This window comes from Phyllopteryx taeniolatus, chromosome 21, assembly GCF_024500385.1.
Source record: "Phyllopteryx taeniolatus isolate TA_2022b chromosome 21, UOR_Ptae_1.2, whole genome shotgun sequence".
NCBI lineage: Eukaryota > Metazoa > Chordata > Actinopteri > Syngnathiformes > Syngnathidae > Phyllopteryx > Phyllopteryx taeniolatus.
Window position 1 is genome coordinate 6650878 of NC_084522.1, and position 14636 is coordinate 6665513.

General features: G+C 38.2%; 1 protein-coding gene across 1 annotated transcript; it reads left to right on the top strand.

Annotated features, from left to right (window-relative positions):
- The first annotated feature begins 34 nt into the window (after positions 1-34).
- Positions 35-6429, top strand: LOC133471094 (1-acylglycerol-3-phosphate O-acyltransferase ABHD5-like). The gene is made up of 8 exons (XM_061760288.1): positions 35-205; positions 284-347; positions 1441-1523; positions 1601-1979; positions 2888-3039; positions 3836-3947; positions 4012-4192; positions 5063-6429. Exons 1-8 carry the CDS (start codon positions 175-177, stop codon positions 5180-5182), a joined length of 1122 nt encoding a protein of 373 aa, XP_061616272.1. The 5' UTR covers positions 35-174; the 3' UTR covers positions 5183-6429.
- The last annotated feature ends 8207 nt before the right edge of the window (positions 6430-14636 follow it).

Here is a 14636-nt window from a genome sequence, read left to right on the forward strand (position 1 = left end):
TTGTGTTCAATGACATTCGGGGAACAGTAGGTACCGAGACGTCAAAGTGGCAAGACCGGGTGAAGATTCCACTACGCAACTTGAAACCGGAATATAACTCAACATGTACAATGGAATTAAGATACATTTGTAACCTGTGGCAAATTATCCTCTTGAATTGTTTTATCCCACTACATGTGTTCGACAGGCGTAATCCCTACGTCCAGTTAAGTCATTTTGCGCGGAGTGCACTTGAACGCAGCATGACAAATTGTGACAATTTTCTTTTCCTACTCGGTCGCAGGACCGCCGTTCAACTTCAACATGCGAAGAATGGCCGAGTGGGTTCCACCTGCCAAGGAGCAGAGGTACGCTTATGTTGTTGTTTTTTTTAAAGCTCTTTAGCCCCTAATATTCGTTATTGTGCCTTCCGACCGGACACATTTCAACACTGTTCCGTTGTTTTCTTGAGCGAGTGACAACTCAGTTCGTCCGTGACTGGGGAAGTGCACCGAACTTCCAAGCCAAATAGACATTTTCAACATCTACTCTTTAATGTGAGCTAGATTGGCCACAAATGTGTGTTTTTTAAAATGTTTGGGTACCTTGTGGTCTGTTCGGCGTATAGTTTGTCTCGCTCCGTTGTTTGTGGAAAAACAGCTTTTCAACTCCTCTCTTTGCCTGCCTGTCAGTTGAATGACCATTTTTATTTTTAGCACTAAACTTTTTTTTTTTTTTACGTATGTGTGTTGCTTTGTAAACAAGCCGACTTTCAAGTTTCACATTTAGTTTTTACATGTTGTGAACTGCTGCTAGAATGGATCGCCAGGGAAGTCCCAGACTGCATGTCAGCAATGATAACGAAAATGTCATGGTCAAAGTTCAATGTATAGACAAGGAGCTGTCAGATGCTCAGGGCATTGTGTTCAGGGCTCGTTGTCATGGTGAAGCAGTCCTGCCACAACTTTCACCTCCTACGAAGCAACCGCCTTAGGATCTCTTTTATAGACGTGCTGGTAGGTCATGCATGAACTGATGACGCCTGCTCAGATGAGAAGGGAAATGTCTTCTAAGACAACCAGAACAGGTTTCAGTTTCTACTGATTGTCTGCCCTGAGAATTAAATGATCTGAACGACTGAGAATATTCACAGGGATTGAAGGGGAAATCATAATTTGGGTTTGAAATATAAATATCCTGGAACTTTTCTGCCACATCTCATATGTCTTAAAATTCCACCACGAGACATCTATTTTTGAATCAGCTTACCGCTTGAAATGTAAATTACGTCCACACGTTCCATGTCGCTTTAAAGCAATTTACCTCACGTAACATCTTTTTGACAGACTCTTCACACATTCAATCTACGGTGGTAGAAGAAGGCTAAAACCAACATTCAAGCAATTTCCCCTGTTTTCTCAGTCACAATGTGTTCTGTGCTATGTTTTGTGTGTGTTTCAGCTCCTGGTTATTAAGTTGGCTTCCATCATGGTGCCCCACTTCCCTCTCTCAGCTTAAAGATGCAGAGGAGAAAATGCTCAAAAGTAAGCAATGTCAAAACAATGATTTTTTTTTTCTTTTTTGGGTTGTTGATTTACAGATTTGTCATCCATCTCTGCAGGTGTAAAGCAGGCTTTCTCCAGACAACACATCCGCATCTCCGATGGAAACTACCTGTGGACCATTGCGTTCCAGGCCTCGTCTGCCCCCCAGTCCAGGCCCCCTCTGGTTTTGCTGCACGGCTTTGGCGGCGGCGTCGCCCTGTGGACCCAAAATCTGGACTCTCTCTCCAGCAGCGGTCCGGTCTACGCTCTGGACTTGCTGGGCTTCGGCCGAAGCAGCCGCCCGCTGTTCAGCAGCGAGCCCGAGGGGGCCGAGGAGCAGTTTGTGGAAGCCCTGGAGGAGTGGAGGGAGAAGGTGGGCCTGGAGGAAATGCTGCTGCTGGGACACAACCTGGGAGGATATTTGTCCGCCGCCTACACCCTCAGATACCCTCACAGGTGCTATACTTGCTTTCATGACAATTATTCCTGAAGATCTACTTACCAGGCACTTTTAAAAGTTGCATTTTCAAAATTAATTATAATTTAATATGTGACATTAATATTCATTCATCATTTATTTATATTTATAATATGTTTATATTATAATAACTCATATAATATGAGCGGCATGGTGGCCGACTGGTTAACACATCTGCCTCACAGTTCTGAGGACCGGGGTTCAAATCCCGGCCCCGCCTGTGTGGAGTTTGCATGTTCTCCCCGTGCCTGCGTGGGTTTTCTCCGGGCACTCCGGTTTCCTCCCACATCCCAAAAACATGCATTAATTGGAGACTCTAAATTGCCCGTAGGTGTGACTGTGAGTGTGAATGGTTGTTTGTGCCCTGCGATTGGCTGGCGACCAGTTCAGTGTGTATCCCGCCTCTCGCCCGAAGATAGCTGGGATAGGACCCCCGTGACCCTAGTGAGGATAAGCGGAATGGAAGATGAATGAATGAATATAATATGATCTAATGTGTGTAATCTAGTAATAATAATTAGTTCTCTATACAATAATTAGTTTGGTAATTAATTGACATTGTAAGCGACGTCTCAATTTCATGATAGGTTTTATTATTGTCGTGGTAGTTTGTAATTTCATGACTAATAGTAGTAGTTGTACTACTACTATTATTACTAATTGTAGTAGAAGTAGTAGTAGCAGCGTCAGTCGTAGTAGTAGTAGTATGCCCCACTGATGTAGTTAAACGTTGAATCTGGAAACTACAATCACAATCATAAACATTTTGTGAAGTTAATGTCTTTTACAGTGGCAGCCAATTATTATTATTAGATTTCATGAGACTGTTCAGGTATACCTAATGTTGTGGGTAAATTTGGATGTGTGTGTGTGTGTGTGTGAGTAGGGTGAAATATTTGCTGCTGGTGGAGCCGTGGGGGTTCCCCGCCCGTCCTGAGAACCCTCACCATAACTCCATCCCAGTGTGGATCAGAGCCATGGGGGCCGTCATGAGCCCCTTCAACCCGCTGGCTGGCCTCAGACTGGCCGGGCCACTAGGTTCGTACAGTACACACATTGATCACAATGTATCACCTCCCGGCAGATTACATAAGTGTCATTACGAAACATAAACATGTGGTTTAAATAGAGCGTGTGGTTCAAGTTTACGGGTAACACTGACAGTTAGTCACTGGCGTGATAGCTGTATGGCTGCAGGCAGGATTGCAATGAGTGTCTGACATTGCATCAGTAGAATAGCTGTCAGTAACGGTGAGAAGCGAGCCCATCCTATGCTGCAGCAATACCGCAAATTGATTTGTCCCCGTGACAGAGCAAACTAGTGTTCGTGAGCTTGAACAGTATGCTCGTTCGTGTGTGAGTTGAACACTGCATAATCCTCCCAAAAAATTGCGTTCATCACAATAAGGGCCACACTAAAAACAAAACAAAAAAAATATATATATATATATATATGTTGTAACATAAAATTTGTAATCTTATGAGAAAAAGGCAGATATTTTTGAGAGAAAGTTATGTATTTTCAAGAGAAAAAAAGTCATCTATTCACAAGATAAAAAGTCATCATTTTACAAGAATAAAATGAAACATTTAAAAACTACGCATGTTAGGTTCATTGAAGACTAAATTGTCAATAGGTGTGAAGTTGTTGTCTGTGTATACTGTATGTGCTGGTGACCAGTCCAGGCGTAAGCCCGCCTTTTGCCCGGTCAGCTGGGATAGGCTCCAGTTCACCCATGACCCTAATGAGTCCAACACTATAGAAAATGAATAATTAGATGCCGTCATTTGAAAGAAACGACAATATTCTTTGTATTTTCATTCATCCCTTCAGGTCCGACGCTGGTCCAAACCATCAGGTCCGACTTCAAGCAGAAATACTTGTCCGTGTTTGACGACAACACTGTGTCCAACTACATCTACCATCTGAACGCCCAGACTCCGAGGTAAGCGGATGGCATCCATTTTGTTTGACAAAGCTATTTAATAACACGTCTGTCTCCGTTTCAGCGGCGAAACGGCTTTCAAGAACATGACCATCCCGTACGGCTGGGCGAAGCGGCCCATGCTGGAGCGGATCGGCCAGGTGCAGGCGGGCATTCCTATTTCTTTTATCTACGGTTCACGCTCCAGCATTGACAGCGCCTCGGGATACGCCTTCAAGAAAACCAGGCCGGAGGTGGGAATCACGGTAGGTGCTTTTCCATGTCTCGCTTGCCAGTGCAGTACGATAAAGAGAGACTATATTTAACAAAATCTAATGGAATTTTACCCCTCCCACACATTGGAAACGCATTTAAACTTTTCCAGCATTGAAAGGTTTTCCACCACCTGTTCTCAATCTCTCGCTGTCAAGTAATGCATGACTGTCGTATTACATCACTTTGAGGTAATCCGACAAAAGAGGCAACATCTGCTCGCTTTAACATGTCTGTCACGGCCAGTTGACGTTTTGTGTAAAACTGACGCGTAAAACAAAAGAGGATTAATCAACCAAACCATGTCCTGTCATCGAACAAAAATCTGCTATCTTAATGTTAATGTGACTTGCCATTGACGGGCGACTGGAAATTATCATACAGGTTACGGTAATTATAATCCTTTCGAAAATACTGTAGCTACTTTAACAGACACAGAGCAGCAACACATACAACAATACTCACAGGCACATATTCTCTGTGCTCCGTGGGAATAATGAATATTAAACCATCAAAACAATTAACATTTGCTTAATTGTTGCATCGATCCATCAATTTTCTATAGTACTTGTTAAATACTGTTTTAATGGGGAAATTTGTTGAAAAACAACAAATTGACTTGAAAATTCCACTTACTCTCATTTGCATCGACTATTTCGGAAAATCTGAGAAAAATATCTATGGTGTAATAATTTGGAACTCCGTGTAGAACTAGGCTCCGTTCGTGAATCCTGAAGTTCGCCCACCCCTGCTATGGAGCATAGATAGATAGATCGATAGTTTTCCTTGAGAGAAAATAAAGAGCAATAAATAAATAATAATGAGCTGTATCTCTTAGAATTCTCATTTCTTCTATATTGCAGGTGATTCGAGGAGCGGGCCATTACGTTTTCGCCGACCAGCCGGAAGACTTCAACCAAACGGTCCTGCGCATCCTTGCCAGGACGGAGAAAAAAAGCACAGACTTTAACTCAAAGCCTTGACGACCTCTTACTTTGTTTTTGTGTTTTTAGCTAATACAGACTTTGAACTAAACCCCACTACTCAAAATGGACGGTCGAAACCATTTAAGCTTCTCTCGCGTGCACTTTACTGACCGAAGGCTCGTCGGCCGGTCGGGACAAACTCTCCCTAGGCCTCTGAGGATTGCGTTACAGAGCTCGTGTGAATGATGTGATCACGTGCTTTTGGGGGGGAAGCTGTTGGGCAACTTTTATCTGGATCTGGAAGGACAATTCTCCAAAGTTGAACGTCTTGTTTGGAGCACGGATCTATACGGAATGTTCTCACAGATATGAGGGAAAAAGTAAATAGGACAAAGGGCAAGTGCTGCTGCTGTGTGTGTGTGTGTGTGTGTGTGTGTGTGTGTGTGTGTGCGTGTTGCAAATCGCCCAGCCAGCAGGTGTCAGCACAGCACACACACCCTGATGCCGCCAACAAAATCCAACAAAATCCAGCATCCATGGTGTTACAGGACAGTGATCCGAAAGAGTCCCAACACACACACACACACACACACACATCACAGGGTCATGCTTGACTAAAAATAGACTTACCCGTTTCAAGGGGCCGCATCACAAGTCAAACATACTGCTCCCTTTTTTTTAGGAGGTTGGAATTCTGAAAAATAAAAATTACAAGGAAGTTGTTGCCTACTTTCATTAAATGTGCAGTGTACGAGGTGTGTCGGAAAGGTTCCTGGACTGAGGTGACAAAAGATACAGTGGATATAAAAAAGTCTGTACAAATGCCAGCTTTTTGTGGGACCAAGAGAAATCATGTCCAAACTTATTCCACCATTGTGACCTATAACCTGTATAACTCAAATGAAAAAAATATTTCCGAGAAGGGTATTGGCAATAAACAACTGAGATCATGTGATTGCACAAGTTGGCACACCCTCTCATAACTGGGATGCGTGTGTCCAGAATGAACCAATCACAATACTCAAACTCATGTTTAATGGGAGTGCCCTTGATTAACCCCAAATAAAGTTCAGATGTTTTAGTAGGCTTTTCTGGGGTTTTTTCTCTTTCTTTCTAGCTTAAGCCTGAATGTTTGGCGATAACACTGACTGCTGCTTTGAACTGGTCATAATTCCTTCCACCTTGAAAAAACACCCCCAAAGCGTGATGTCGCCACCATGCTGGTTGATCATGTCACCCACACTGAAGGAAAAAAACTCTTTGTGTTTGGGTTTGAAATAAATATTTTGTGACTTTTCTGTCAAGTCATGTCCATTCTTCCAGTCTTCCATTGGAACACAATGAGAAAATATTACCTGGTTAGCCAAGTAGAAGTTCATGTTTCTTGCTTTTTTTTTTTTTTTTTTTTTTTTTTGTGTATTTCATTTTCCCAGTATTTCATAGATCAGGGTTTATCACACTTTTCAGACCTAAATGAGAAGTGTGGGTCCACCCTTGGACTCAAATGTACTTAAATATAAAATGTTTTGCCATAATATCAACATAAACTGGACATAAATCCATCATAAACTACACTAAAGAATTAAATTAAAAGGCTATTTACCAGGATATTTGTGTTTGCTTAAATAAAGTGGCGTTTTATTTACTGTCAATAAAGTTCCCAACCTGAAATTTGAAACTCTGACAAGTACTGTAAGTACTCCTATTGTCTTTCATTGCTTGTCATTCTGCACAGGAAACTAAAATGCAGTCATGCACCAGCAGGAAGTTTATTAAACATACTGTATCTATCAAACAATGATGCAAATAACGCCTCATTTTGAAAAAAAAAAAAAAAAAAAGGAATCTTAATAAATATGCATGAGCTTTCAGGCCTAAAGCCTGGATAATGCAATACCAAAAAATAGATGTACATAATTAAGTTTGTTCCATATTCACTAGTTTTCTTATTATACATAGGCTGAAAATTGATGTAAATTGTAGCAAATTCACACAAAATGTGTGATGTAATGTTTTTCCATTTTCTATATTACTCTAATGATATTAAATTAATTAAATATACTATTAGTGCCACTTTTAACCTACTATTACGAAATTAAACCTTCCTGGTCAACTACTGTGCTGCACTACTAACACTACTAAACCCAACTCGTAGGCATGTGTAATGCACTAGAAGCCTCCTTGACCCTACTATTGCACAAAAATGCCCACTTGTACTTACTCAATAGTAACTAGTGTGCCAAAGTTGTCCAAGTAGTGAGTAGAAATTTCATACAGGAGTGGTGTACTAGTGTGCTGACTTGTCTTACTAGTGAGGACAAAGAGCATACCACTTCATGGACCTTAAGCTGGATCTCAATGATAGCGTATAATTGATTCAATATCCTTGACCTCCATCTTAGTAGAACAACTTTGACATTCTAATAGGACTACATGTCACTGGTGTGGCAAAACTGCACTAGTTGATATCTGCATGCTAGTGACATTATAAAATGCTGCCTTCCCCTACTGTCAGACATTTCTGCACACTGGTAGGACAACTTTGGCATACTAGTGGGACAACTACATGTTACTAGTGAGCCAAAACTACTAGTGGGCCTTACCGAGCGTTAACACGATTTTGCACCAAGACAAATTCCCAATCATCAAAGTCTCACCAGCTCCACTGTGAAGTTAACCGCTCTGTGTCCGGGCTTTGGCGTAACCTGACACAGTTGATATTAAACTCATTTCCAACTATTTCACACTCGTCCCGTGTCAACTAGAACGGAAGCTGGATATCAAGCATTTGGAATAAATACTCAAACGGCTTTTCATACTTCACTGACCATTTAAACAAACGTTACTGTGCAGAGCATTTAACACAGTGTTGAACGTCTGACAGTACTCCCACACTAAAAAAGGATATTTTAGTTGTACTGTTTGTTTGTACAGTTTTCTCCCCTCGAGGATGCAGGCAGGTGTTTAGACCTTATTAGAAACGGATTACAACTGAGCCTTATTAATATTGCAATACATTCTTGTGTAGGTTAAAATAAATAAATAAATAAATAAATAAAAGATTTTCATGAGACTGGCTTGTAAGTGAAGGCTCCTTCTGCATCTGTCCATTTGTGTCATTGCATAGGCATCAACAGCGCCTCACTTGCAGCGTCTCCTGGCAACAGCGTAGCCACGGAGACCAAGTCTGTTGGACTGCCAAGCTCCCGGAAGTGAGGCTGCACTCGGACACGGTAATGATGGGTTGTTGCTACACGCAGACGCCCTGAGCGATGCTCAGGGAGGCGGCGACACAACATGCTTGCTTGCACGCTTGTTCAGAAAATCACATGGATGCTTTCAATATTCATGTTGCAATGGAATTTTAAATGTTAACCCCAGGGGAAAAAAAAATAATAATAATAATAATACTTTCACTTTAGTAACATTTAAGAAAAATATATTTTATTTAAAAAAAAAAATTTAAATGTCAAATTTATTTACATAGTGTATATATAAATACAAATGATGTAAAACTATACAAATAGATTTGTTTTTATATACATTTCATAATTAGATAATTATTTAAGAAAATTATTTTAGTATTACACTCGTGAGTTTGGCCTTTGGCCCTAATACTGAGTGCATAAATAAATAAATAAATGCATTAATAGCAGAAAATTATTGTGATGATTTACTTTTTTACCCAATTAAACCTTTTGCATTTTTGTCATTTTGCTACAGACTATAAAAATATATTAATTATGCATTAAATGGGGAAAAAGCAAATAGAATGAATACATTTACAGTATAATTGAAATTTTGATATACAATTAATAAATTGGTGGAATTCCTTCCATTAATAAATGATTAAATAGATGGAAAGAATGTACATAGTGATTAATATAGTAGTTTTAGTATATCCACATAATATACTTTTATTATATGGTATACAATATATCATAAAAAATATATATGAATTTATATGCGCTTCACATATAATAATGACACAGTCGTTACGTATATCCACACACCATACTCTTGTTGCATTATTGTGCACGTACAGAACATGCGTGAGATCCAGAGCCTGCATGCTTATTCCTCGTCTCTCTCTGTCGCCCACACGGTCCCGTGGGAACGCAATCATTTCATTAGCACAAAATGAGTGAAGTGACAGTAGCTCACATCCTATGAAAGCCTCCATTAACACAAGCCCATCAGCGGCTTCGACTTCTTTCGTAGTAATCAGCAGCATTATGTGCTGCTTTAGAAAACGATAACAACACTAAATGGATGCTCTCTTTAAACACCATCTAAGGCACTTGTTCTATTCTCACAGGCCATTTTGGTGTTTAGAAAGTCCTCTGAGGGCCCTACTACATTTATAAATAACTATAATGCAGTAGGCAATGGAATTTAGGTGCCACACTGTTTCTGTAAAACTGGCTTGCACTATATTTACATTTACAATTACAATCATTCGTGAAGAAAAAATAAAGCAAATAAAGTACAGCATTTTTTTTCCGTTTTTTCGATGATTATGCAATGACCACATACGGTAGTTTTATTCAGAGCTGGCATTCTGACAATATGTTTTCAAATGTATTTATTTATTTTGTAGTGTGTAGTAGTACAGAAATGGACAAAATGTTCGAAACACCCAAACATGTGCAACTCTCAGACGGAACAAAACAAAGCGCACTCAGAAAGTGTTTTGACGCTTTTCTTGATTTTTATTTTTTTCACATTATTCACATTCATGTCGCACTCTCACTTTGCTTCTCCATTGGGCAATTGTCTCCTCTTTCACAATACTCTGCATACCTTCACCTCTGGCATTTTCCACTCAGAAGGGTCATTCATTCAAGAATAGGCCCCTGTTGCGCACCAAATAATGAAGTTAAAAGTTCCAAAGCAGCTGCAAGGCATTTGGGCTGAAACTAAAAATATAGTGAAGACAGCTGGCAGGGAGGAGGAGGTCAGGTGGGAGACGCAAAGGGCAGCTGGGGGGCTTGGAAGGCGAGACAGGTGACACACATGGCACTAATCATAATTTAAACCAGTCACTGGCCATAACATTCGGAAGACCCACACAAAAAAGAGGTAGCATATGTTTGGTGTCGCTAAATAAGATAACCCTCATATTAGAAAAAAAAACTCTCACTATGATGTCACAGAAAACTCCTTTTTACCCTGAGTAAATTTTATATATATATAAAATTTTGAATCAACATTTATAGGTACACTGAATATTAATTCATTCTAAACTTTTTGTATATATTGTTGGCTTTAAAATTAGCCCTAATTAAAAAATTTTAACTAAAACGTTACAAAAAAGCAAGTGTAAATACAAAATTACATTAAAAAAAATCTGCATCACTTTCTTTCAAATGAATAGATAAATAAATTCATAATAAAAAATGTAACCCCCAAAATACAGTAGTGTATTCCAAGATGTTTTCAGTACATTTTTAATTTGACAAAAAAAAGAATAATATATATATATATATATATATATATATATATATATATATATATATATATAAACTATAGATTTAGAAAAAAAAATTTCGCTAAACTTATTAATAACATTATTTTTTTATAAAAATATTGACACTAGAAAAAAAACGACTCTTTCTGTAACTTTTTCACTCATTTTTTATCTTACAAAAATGGGAAAAGAAATATGCATAAAAACAAATCTTTTCTTTTATAAGATTACTTAAATTAAGAATATTAACTGTAGAAAAGTTATTATTGACTGGATTATATGATTGCCTTACAAGTATTGAAAAGCATTAAAAATATGAAAACTAAATTAATTAAAATGTTTTTGAGAGTATTGTGTTATATTATATTGTAAAGTAATTAAAGCTAACAAACATTTTATTGAATGTCATAATACACTATATAATAATGATACAATATATCTGTATGATATACTTTTCTTAGTTAATGCTGATAGGCTTGGGCAAATCATGTGGTTGTACTGTCTCATCGTGAGGTGTCCATTTTACTTACCAAATATGGTTTCTGGTTTATAAAGGAATACCACACCAAACAATTATTCTCCTAATTTGCTTCATTGACTACTTTTGAATAGAACTGGTGGGTGTTTTGTTGTAAAATGGGATACATGGTGTCCAAATGGACCAGCTAAAAATACTTGGTGATTGGTGCACATTTCAGTACTGTAATAGGATTAAGTGTAACAGACTGTCGGGGCGCGCTGACCCGGCACAAGCAGATCATCTGTCACGTGCTCATGTTCCCAGCCAAGTGGGACAAAATGCTCCTGTGAATACTACACAAGTGGTTTGTCTAGTATATTATGTGCTGGGAAGTGACAAAGTACTTTACTTGAGTTTTTATTTTTCTGACGACTTTTTACTTTTACTCTCGACATGAATTGAATTTTCAATTTGAAAATTGAATTTTGAATTTTTCCAGTTGCTAAAAACAACAGCATTTTCACGTCAACAGCATTTTCACGATTTCCGGTGCGACATAAGAAAACAAACAAACAAAAAATACACTTTTCCGCGGATAGGATTTTTACTGATTATGTAAGGAGCGCAGCTTACGCAAAAAGTCACAAAGCACTAAGATTAGGGAGTGCTGGGAAACCTTCCACATGTCAGTATTTCAGGTGTAAAACAATAGGAAAAATAACAACTTCCTGAGGAGCGAGTTTTCATCAGTTATGTAATGTGTATGAAAAAAGTCAAATGCTAAAGTACAATAAGGAGTTGAATCTACTTTTACACAAGTATCTGTACCCCTACTGAGGCACAGAGTGTGAGTACTTTTGCCACCTCTGGCTCTAAAATTTGTTCAGCCACTGTCGAAGAACTAGAGCGGGCTAACTCCATTTTTGTCATTTATATTTTTGTGGCTGCAACAAAATCTGGTTTATTTATATCTTGGAGATTTAAAAATGTTTAGTGCAATAGTGGTCTAAGTGCAGACATCCATCAAATCTAGCAATAGTTGACGAAACGTGATAAATAACATTCACTGATACTTTTTTTTGTTTTTGTTTTGTTTTGTCCTGTTCGGCTGTTAGGTCAAGCAGAATGGAAAATCTGTATCCCTTTCATTCACTTATACTATCATGCAGATGCACTGGCACCCAAGCCTAAAGCACTACAGTTCTTGCTTTCTGAGTTGTCTTTTAAACTCTGAACCTCAGTTTCTGGGATGGTTTTTTTTTCAGGAAGTGAAGCCTGGTTTCATGACCGCGACCATCTTAGAAATGGGCGTTGGCCCAGTGTAGCACCAATGAATCAGGAAAAGTGCAATAATGGACTACCCACTCCGTACATGTTAAAATTGTGACTAAACCTTGATTTCAACCAGTATTCATCTGAAAGATATGACTTTTGTCTACTTGTCTCTGCAGATAACTTAAAAACAACAACAATGGAGTTGGCCCACTTTAGGTCTCAGTGGCTCTGTTGGTGTTAGTATCACTACTGTGATGCATTATGGGATATCTGATCCCTACCCAGTGTGCACGTGATGTGGCGGCCTGCCACGGGGGCACTATACTAAGTGCTTCATTCACATTTTTAAAGTCACGCGGTGAACTCGTGTGTGTGTGTGTGTGTGTGTGATCCTGTACAGATTACACCGCCCCTGTGTGTTTGTGTGTTGTTGCATCATGATGCGCAATGTGTGCGGGCACATCCTCGAGCTCCTGATTTGATAGTCTGATCCCCTATCTTTGTGGAACAGTAGGACAGATGTTGCACAGATTACAACTCGGTCGCTTATTTGTGCGGGGGGAGGGAACTGTGTTTGAAAAAACATTCAGGAAAAATCGAATGAACCTGGAGAATTTTAGCTACACTTTTGACCCCTACTTCCCATCAATGCTTTTTTTTTTTTAAGTTGATAATAAATCCCGAGCAATTGTGGGTAGGGTATGTTATTTATTTTTGGACTAATAAAGGCTCTTAAACTGGCAAAACAACACCATGCTAACATTGCCCCTTCTTTAAATGTTGCTTTATTGGCTCAAAACAAACAGGCATTCCTACTGAAATATAGCTTTACTAATCTTTTCAGAACTATTTTACAGTGTTACGTTCCCAATCCAATATCGTTTTTGAGTAGGAAAAGGCCTTCTACCCTTGGCTACACACAATCATGCCTACATTGCCAGTTCGTTCGCATGTTGCACAGTAGCATTAGCACAACACAAGCAAGCATTACTGCTCAAGTATTTCTATTTTATAATTTTTTTTAAGTTTTTCTTTTTTTTTACTTTAAAACAAATACTATCATGCTAATAGGTCAGGATAGGAAATGCTAACATTTTCTCATTAGCATGCTATGCACTAGCTTTAGCACAAGACTAACAAGCACTGCTAATACACTATTGCTGTACTGATAGTATTAGATTCTTTTGTGTATATTATTACTTTTTCCAGGTATTTTTTATTTGAAGAAAATAATAAAGGTCCTCTTACAGTAATAAAACAAACATGATCAATCATGCTAACATTTCCCAGTTGGCATGCTGCGCACTAGGATTAGCACAGGACTAGCTATTCCTATTGTAGTACTGCCGTACTTTATAGTATTCAATTTATTTACGTGTATTATTATGTTTTCCAGTTAATTTTCTATTTTTAAAAAAGTAGTAAGAGGTCCTCCAACTGCAATCAAAAATTATTAAACACAATTAGACTAGCCCGCGACCCTAGTGAGGAGAAGCGGCTCAGAAAATGGATGGGATGGACAATTAAACTAACATTTCTCCATTAGCATGCTGCTAGAAAAGCAAGCGCTGCTATTATAGTATTACTTATAGTATTATAACTCTATTCAAAACACTGTTATGCTAACATTGCCACTTCTATTGCATGCTGCAGCATTAGCACACCACAACCATTTCTAAATGACAAAATATTTTTAACTGCAGTACTTAACACTTTTTTTTTTTTTTTTTTTTTTTTTTTTTTACATCTACCAATTCTGCAAATGAAAACCAAAAACATTAAAACATTCATTTAATATCCAGTGAAACTTTTCAAAAGTAAAATACGTATTATTGTTGTACAATTAATGGATCTTGAAACTAAATGGTTGAAAAGAAAAAAAAAAAGTCACATCAACACCCTTCATTCACATCAGTTTATTCTAATATATCTCTATCATATACATACAGTACAATATGCTCAAGACGTATGGCACATCCATTATTGTTGTACATTTTGCAGTCGCTGGTATTGCTGTGTGGCTACAGGAAAAAGTGACCGTTTCGTTCAGCTGTCCCTTAGGTCGTTCAGCTGTCCCTTAGGTAGTACAGTAATGTGTGGGTGGGTGTGTTTATTATATATACATGTATATATATATATATATACATACATATATATGTGTACATACATATATATATATACATACATATATATACATACATATATATACATACATATATATATATACATATATATATACATACATACATATATACATACATATATATATATATACATACATATATATATATATACACATACATATA